Genomic DNA, 8,866 nt, shown 5'->3' with positions numbered 1-8,866 from the left:
CTGCAAAACAAGCAAAAACCAAATCGATTAAGATGATAATAGAAACATGAACTTTGACCCTAACGCATTCCTTTCGATAGTATCTCGGTCGTCAATTACTTGTACGTTGTATTCCCAAAGATATGGCGCGATTGTGAGTTAATTGATGCGGCTGTTGCCATAAATTTAATTGATGCTTAACTTTTCTGATCTTAACTTACGAAGGAAGCGTATTAATTCGTTTCGTGTTATTCAAAGGCGCTCCCAGTCGCGTTACATCTCCGGGAACAACAATTTAAAGAACTTACTTCAAATGTACAGCATTGTATAGTCGAATTCCGTCGGCTTGTCCGCAAATCTGAATGAGGTCCTCTCTGGACATGCGGAGCATGTCCGCTCCTGAGAAACTTGAGAAAGTTTCGAGGTATCTGTCGAAACGGTTTCTCACCAACCAGGCGCTAGTTTGCTCGGGGGTGGCATGGGATGACAGCTGATCAGTTATCTGGTCCTGTAATTTTGTTTTGTTTTTGTTACACGATTCTTGTGCCAAGAATAAGTTCACATCGTCAGATTAGGCGATGTGATAAAAGTTAAACACGCAGGTGTCAACAATTTTATTTGTGCTGTGCTTGTTAGGGAAATTCGGTCTTATGTCGTCACGGAAAATGTGAAATAATTTTAACTCTCATTGTGTGCGATGATTAAAAAATGTAAATGCAGAATAAACGAGTCGACAAAAACTTCTTTTAATGGAAATCAACCTGCATAATATAAAATCTATTCTATTTTTAATTTACTTGGAGTAACAACCCACTTCCTTTTTCGTGTGGCGTACGTAAAAATCTGATCGAGTGCAAAGCAAAAAACAAAATCGAAAAGTTCTGGATCTGATTCATTGCGTGTACGTTTCTTTCAAATATTTATGTAAAAGAATTATTAAAAAAATCTCTCTCCGTGTGTGAAGTTTATTTGGAGAGCTGCAAGAAAAAATATTTCAATTCTATAAAAAAACTTGGTTACTCTACCAGCAAAACAAGAAATGACTAACAACGTCTGCTAGATTAATAATCAACAGGATTTATAAATAAAAGTTTAATGATATTTATGTACGGGTGATCAAGAAGGACTGTTTGAACATATGAACATTTTTTATTCGGTTATTTACAACACTGCAACCGGATATGTTTTGTCTTGTTTTATCTGACGTAACATTAATAGCAACAAAATGATAGGTTATCAGAGTAAAAATTAACGGTACAACGAAATTAAATGTGAAATGCTCAACAATTATATCGCGCGTTCAAATGAAATCCTGGACTGAGTAGGCGTTGAAAAAAGTAAACCGTTTAGAACAGTGTAAAGTTTGAATTTCCCGCCGTTTGACACGAATGAAATTTATTTATGTTTAATCGGGACATGTTTATTTTCAGCAAAGGGTGCTCTTAGATATTTGCTTCGAGAATAGGAATCGTTAAGTTATTCTATTTTTAATCTAAAGCATTGCTAAGAAAGAAAAAAATAAAACTTTTTTTGGCTCTAAATTTTAGGTTAGCTGTCAAGATGCTCCAATTAATCCACGCTATAAGAAAGCACAACAATTGACGGTTTTCAACGCCTTCCCAGCCCAGGATTCCATTTGAACGCGCGATATAAAAATTAATAAAGAAAATGCTCAAAGTGCCCCCCATTTGGCTCTAAATACATATAAATTAACACTTTTTTAGGCTTTCGAGAAGATTATAGTGGAACCAGAAATATAGTGATTTTATGAGGGATGGAGTACATTAACTTGAGAGGGTCAGTTATGGCAGGGCAATAAATTTCTGGTACTCGTCGCGCGACTGGGCTCTACCTCCTTTGTCTCCGATGGTCCATTTTCAGACGGCTCAAAAACATCTGTCATAGAAGATTTATAACTCTCTTCAAGTTGGTAATAAAAGTGATCCCAAAATTGTAAAAGAAATTATCGACCAGAGTCCATAAAATCACTATATTTCTGGTTCCACTTTAACTAGCATGTTTAATTTAATTAGACATGTCAAATGTTACTTGTCAATGATGCGGCTGTCAGGAGTGTCAGTGTCAAGCCGTCAACAACCGAAAGTTACTTGAGTTACTATTTAAAAAAAAGAGAGTGTGTCGTAAAGACGCACGATAGAAGTGAAACTTTTGTATTACAGGGAAATCAAAATATTGTAAATTATCACTGATAGGTGCAAGAGGAGGCTAGTTCTTTCTGAACTGTCACTTCACTGGCACGTTTTCTTTTCACATTCTGAACAGTCACTTCACTCGTACGTTTTCTCTCACGCCACGCTCTTGATCTTTCTGCGCCTGACTTAGGCATATTTACAACAAAATTGTATATTCTAACGATAACACTAAACAATATCGAAATGCGTAACTCATTGTTCATTTTTAAGCGTCCAAATTAAAAGAGAGGACATTATCGATAAATCCCGTGAGTGTAACAAAGACAGAAATATACACAATTTTAAGGGATGTTTGTATCGTGTCAAACAGATTAACTTACAGTGTTTACCCCCACCACTTTTCGTCACACAAAAAGGTTGCCGATCAGAATTTCAAACCCCTCCCATAAAAAGTTTCACTTCAAAAATAAATTCAGCATTACCAACTTAAACAGTCCTTTTTGATCACTCATTGATAATATTTATTCAGTTTTTCGTTAACATGTTGATGTTTCGGATGTGTCACATGGATCGCAAATATTTATTACAAATACTGGTCATGTGAACTCACTTATTGTTTGTCAATATTAAAACCGGATAGAATTGAAAAAAAAAAAATTAAAAAATTACCAACGTGAATCCAGATTACAGTTTCAACGTTTCCGCTGTTTGCCCAAACTGTCAGGGATTACTTAACGTTTAGGAATTACTCAGTGGTTCTAGAAAGCGTTGGCAAGATGACAGGACGTTGTATGATCGGGTGTTTTTTAAAATTTCACCTCGTAGTAGGCGTTGAAGAGTCGATTGTGGACGCACCAGTCGTGTAAAACCTAAGATTCAAACAGCTGATCCGTGATCCGTATAGTGCGCTCACAATCGACTCTTCAACGCCAACTTTGGGGATAAATTTAAATGAACGCTCGATATAAAAGCAGAACAAAAATGTATGTATGTAGTTAATTTCCAATACAGTGTTATTTTTATAAACACAATTTTGTTTGTTGTCATATTCCGAGGTGTTAATATTGTGTGGATGAACCTTTCTCAAGGTTTGTTTCAGAACACTTTCATTTGTAGATGTTAACGTTCAGAACGTTTCCATTTTACATTTAACAAATCATTCCATAAACTATACGGAACCGGCTCAAGAACCTGTCTATTTTTATCGCAATGTTTGTTATTTCATTAGTAATTTTTTGCATTAATCACATGATTTCTGCTCGTAATGGCCATTGACGTAAACAATACGTGGGTCGCGCTCACGTGGCCACCTTCTTCAACACTGCTAACAAGACTTTTCCATTATTTTCCATTAGCCGACATTTATAATTGTAATTATCATAAATCGTGTATTTAAGGCTGAAACGCGTCAAAGCGACGAAAAAATTCAATTGTCGTTACAGCTCGTTCTAAAAATAACCATTTAGCTCCTGAAATACCGCAATTATTTATCTTATCAGCACGGCATGTGCTAATAATATCGTCTAACTAACTGTAAAATCCTGTTTACCGAGTTTCCCAACAATCACAGCGCGTTTCCAACTTGGCCAAATTTCAAACGTTTACCGCGCCACAAAAATAAACAATTATCCTTACATTGGGGTCATCGATTTTCTTGTTGACGTTGGGGGGAGGCGTGCAGACGGCGGTCAACTGCGTCCTCAGCTGCGGCGCGTTGTCCTCTCCGGCGTTCTCCTTCTTGCCGACGGCCTGGCCGTGGGCCCCACTGCAAAAAGACACCAATTACTACGATCAGCGCCGGCTACAATAACCAATCAAGGCCGCGAACGGGCCAATTGAATTAACGAGATTTATTTTTAGACGGAATGCATCGTCTCAACCTACAGATGGATGGTTCTGAGATGGTGCTTGATTCTGGCCGACTTCCTCTTCATGATGGCCCTGAGGTCGGGCGAGCGCAACCTCTGCAGGTGTCTCTTGTGCGCGCTGCCCCTCACCCTCGGCCTGTATCGCATCCTCCTGGCGATCAGGCGCGCGTCGCCCGCGACGCCGCCCGTGAAGGCGTGCAAGAACTGGGCCTGCACGACGTAATCGCTCTCGGTGATCGTTATCGTGTGTACCAAGAGGTAAAGTCTGTTCGTCGACAGCGTCATTTCGTTTTCGATTTCAGATCAGTGCCAGTGAGCTTCTCCCGTGGCAGAAGCAGAGACCCCTCAGCACGTAGTCCTTTCTTTTCGCGGCCCTGACCACTAGGCGGAAACTCCTGTCATCTGACGCGAAGCCCTTGCAGGACCATCGGGACGGGCATGAGCAGCTCGAGGACAGTTTGCGCTGTTTCATCAACACCAAGTGGCAGGTTTCTCGCTGGCACAGCTTTTTTTTCAACCATTCCTGATTGTGTCTGTCGATCGAGGAACTACGCGATCTCGGCCTCACAAAATCAACCATAAGTTTAACGGAACTGCAAATTCACCCCCAAAACTAGGACTCGTCGCTGGTCTACGCACTCGCCACCGGTCTACGTTGCATTCCGTCGATCGCAACTACCGATAAATCATCATAACTCGGCCCTCGACCGCGCACAGAATAATGCCTCTTGCACCACACCACGGTTGCTGCTTCTTCGTCGGTTTGTCGCGTATTCGCGCACATGTGCGTTCTGCAATCGTCGGGAAAGGTCTGGTTTGAGGCGACTTTGATGCTAGATATGGCTTGTAACCGGATGGAACCGGTTGAGCCAGGAACGAGCGGTTTAATTCGGTGCGGAGCCAAGTTTTGAGCACGTACACCACCGCACGATGCGCTCCGATAACGTGTTCGATTGGCCACCTTCGGATCCGTTTCTTACCAGTTACGCCCTCTTTTCCATTGGTCGCCGAGGGAGGTCGCAGGAATTTTTAAGCGCCACCGTTTCGCCGCCGCAGGAGCGTAACCGACTGCTCGCGTCCGGATCCTGCCGACACGCTACGTCGAACGTAACGTGCGAATTTCTAATTATTATTAACCCATTTTCGCACAAAATGTCGCGAATACGACACAAAAATACGGTCGCGCTTCCTCTGGGGGAAATTTTAAGGCAGTTTTATGACATGTTCAAATTGCGAACTGGATTTCTTGCACCTTGAATTTTTTCTTCCATGTCAAAATGTTTTGCAGGAGAATTTTCAAGGCTCGCCACATAATACGATCAACAAAAAACAGACGAGGCGGCAGTGGAAAACAAAATTTGTTTGCAGTTTTTAGCTGAATTTTATTTTATAAGCCATTATTTCCACAACAAACTCCAATTTTCGAAATTGGAACGAGGCAACTGGTGATTAGATGCTTGTTTGTTGTAGCTTCTGCAAAATTTGTATTTTACTTTTCCAATCTCTCTGTTATCGCTGTTAGTAAGATTGAAGCTATGCCACATATTTTCAGAAATTTTGTTTTCCACAGACGCCCTTATCTCTTAACGAGAACTACTCATAGATCGTAACTGGTGCTTTTTTTAAATTTAGCGTCGAAGTTGACATTGAAGAGTCGATTATGATTTATGAACGCACCGCATCACCGGGACAACTCTGATCAGCTGTTTACATCTAACCTCACTTTTTGTGTTGTTTGTGCAGTTTGAAAAATCAGTGTTTTTACGACGAACGATTCATTCACAATCGACTCTTCAACCCAAATAAAAAAACCACCTTTATATTATAATATGTATGCGATTTTAAAGGTAGTTTTAGGTACGCCATTTTGGACGTATAATTTGCAATGTCAAAATTTAACAAGTTAAGACAAACGTTTAAATCTGTAAAATCAGACAGTTTGATTAAGAGTTCGCGTTGATGTTGATATGGGAAATTGCTGTTCAACATTTTTTGGCTCGATTATATCTTTTTTTTTTGCATACATTTTTGTGAACCTCGTGCTTTTTACATATCTTTTGCGACAGAATTTAACGTTTCGTTTTTGATACCGTTTATAAAATTTAATTGTTACCAAAGAGTTCGCACCATATTGGAAAATATTTTATTCATTGGTAAGTAAGGGAACCATCCAACCATCCCTGCTTGTCTAATGTCTAAAACTGACTTTTTTCCTATATTAAACGCGGATTAAAAAAAAATCAACGAGGTACATCGGACGTGTCGTGGTAACTTTTATCGGTCTTTCTTTAGCCAAATCGATGAATAAAACGCTTCCCCATACGGTGCCAACTTCTTCGTATATTATCCTGTATATTATCTATTTCAAAAAACTTTGGCAACATTCCGACTACTTCAGCATTTGACAGTGAACGAGTGAAGATGCAGAATACTGATATTGATCGCACGACAGATGTCACGTGACTGTAGATATGAATTTTTTAGAGGTTCTATCGTGAGAACGGTGACACAATTATTTTGTCGCCTAAGCGGAAATTGCTTTCGATTTTTGCTGATACTTCATGTTTTATTACAACAAAGGAATCTAGTGAAACTTTTTATGATGTACTGTTTTATGATTTTTTAGAAGTGCGTGACAGTCGCCTACGTCTTACATACAATGGAGATAATAGATAGAAGAAAGTAGATTTGTGTTTATATTACATTCGCGATGACTTAAGTGCGGTAGGTAACTGTTATTAATTCGACTGTCTTAATTAACACTTTAGTTACTTAAGTTGTTTCCTTCATGAAAAAAGATATACAGTACATCTTGATTGCCACTCCGGAAATCCGTGCATTACAGGAAGGAAGTCTTCGAAAAACTTTGCGAAAATGTGTCTTCAGATTGGTCAATTGAAAAGTATCATCTTCATCACGTTTATTTAAGCGAAATCGCGTTGTGGTAATGACTTCTATTAGTGTTCATTTTTTGTTACACACAAATTATTCCGCTTTACAAATTTCCTGCGTTGTTTTACTAGGATGATCTTTGTCAAAAACAAGACAAGATCAATAGAAAAATACTACGGACTCTACAGAAACGTTAGATAAGACTCTGCGTTGAATCTCATTCGCGGTCTAGCCTGACAACACGATATTTTTGCCAGATTGGAAAGTTGATAAGATTCCACGTTGCATTTTTTACTGAATAGGCAATCAAAAACAACAATGTTAATGTCAAATGTGTTAACCTTTTGCAATTTAAACAAGTCACAATTGTGGGATATTTTGTATTTGATCATTCTTTACACAAGCTAATTAAAGCAGACTATAGGTCTACTTGCATAGTTTAAGTTAATTTAAAAAATGATGAACAACAAATAAATCGATAATTATGACACATTGTAAAATCAAAATCGTTAAATTAATATTGACGTAATACAGTTTTATTGACTTTGAGAAATTCTTATCAACCTTCTCAAAACACAACAATTATCTACGCGGTAGAATTGCAAGTCTCTTATCTCTCCAGTTATAGTTTAAATCCTACCACATATATTTTGTCTTAATACTTAATTGTTAATATTTGGCAACATTTATCAGGGAAACTTCCACGAGGGTGATAGTAAAAATGTAAACGCAACGAGATAAAAGGTAAAAAGCTGCCCAGTGGAGTATAGCACAATCTGAAATTAGATTTCTATTCTTGCATGCGTTAAATAAGGTTCTAGTTTCGCATCAAATCATACAAATACTTTAATAAAAAAATTTCAAGTGTGACGAATCGTTTGTCCTGATTTTGCTACATGAAATTCTTCGGTTGCGTCGTCCATTCAGTGCTGTTACATCCTTATCAATTGTGTTTACATTCTATTTTTAATCAACGTTTTTTTCCTTTTTTCCCGAAAATAACAAAATAACGAGAAAAAAGTGGGGGTTGTCATTTAAAAAAATTGGTAATGACGTCATAGCTCAAAAATGGATGAGAAATAAAAATTGACCTGTTTCAGCGTTTTCGACAAATGTTATTAGTTTTAAATTAGTGAATTTATTCCATAAGTAGTTTCCACACTGTATATGTAAAATGATTTCATATTACTTTTTGTAAGAATAAAATTCATGGAATTTTAGATCAAATGATAAAAAATATCGGTATCAACAAAAAAATGCAATCTCAAATAATTTTTTGGACATTTCAATATTGCGCAATACGAGCTTCATGTATCTGCACACATTGACATTATGTACTTTCGGCGTTCCCGATATAGCACCTGGTGGAAAAACAGCGTACGTAGACCGCAGAGGACGAAACATTCGCGAAATCTACCTACACCACATCCTTCAGAACTTGCACTGACCCACTTATTTAGAAATTTGAAAACAACCAGTCAAGGTCCGTACAAATTTGGATGACAATGTTATGTCACGGCGATTCGAGGTTGATAATATTCAAGCAAAATGTTTGCACACTGTACAACTCCGCAGCGATTCGTTTTTCGTGTCGTAATTACTGCTATTAAGGGACCAAACAGACTAAAAGAAAATAACAGAAACTATCAAAAATTTCTCGAAAAAAATACAGCAGACCGGCAGCTGCTTGCACATAAATTTCAATAAAGCGGCAACTTTTTGTACTGTACACGAATACAAGACCTTGCGGAAGAATTCGAGATAGCAAGTCGAAGACAGTTCGTGAACTTCATTCGCATCAACCACTCAATTAAAGAAGTGTGGAAATTTAAATTGATAGTGACATGGTTTTACATCATCAATTACTCTTCTAAAATGATATGTCGTTGTCAACACGACTCTTTTCATTCTTTCGAAAATGATAAATATTTCACACCCGACGACGTTCGTCATTTTTACGTCGAATTGAAAGCC

The 8,866-nt window shown here is 38.1% G+C and overlaps 1 protein-coding gene across 3 annotated transcripts in view; it reads right to left on the bottom strand.

The window, feature by feature from the left end:
* Positions 1 to 8,866, bottom strand: part of gem (gemini) — a 28,977-nt gene that overhangs the window by 847 nt on the left and 19,264 nt on the right. For all 3 annotated transcript variants that reach the window (XM_069040276.1, XM_069040277.1, XM_069040278.1), the window contains 2 exons: positions 3,768 to 3,897; positions 288 to 487 (listed from right to left, as the gene is read on the bottom strand). In XM_069040276.1, the coding sequence (XP_068896377.1) occupies positions 288 to 487; positions 3,768 to 3,897 (330 nt within the window). The remainder of the gene's footprint in view (positions 1 to 287; positions 488 to 3,767; positions 3,898 to 8,866) is intronic.

This window comes from Tenebrio molitor, chromosome 2 (assembly GCF_963966145.1).
Source record: "Tenebrio molitor chromosome 2, icTenMoli1.1, whole genome shotgun sequence".
Lineage (NCBI taxonomy): Eukaryota > Metazoa > Arthropoda > Insecta > Coleoptera > Tenebrionidae > Tenebrio > Tenebrio molitor.
This window is presented reverse-complemented; position numbering and strand designations above follow the sequence as displayed.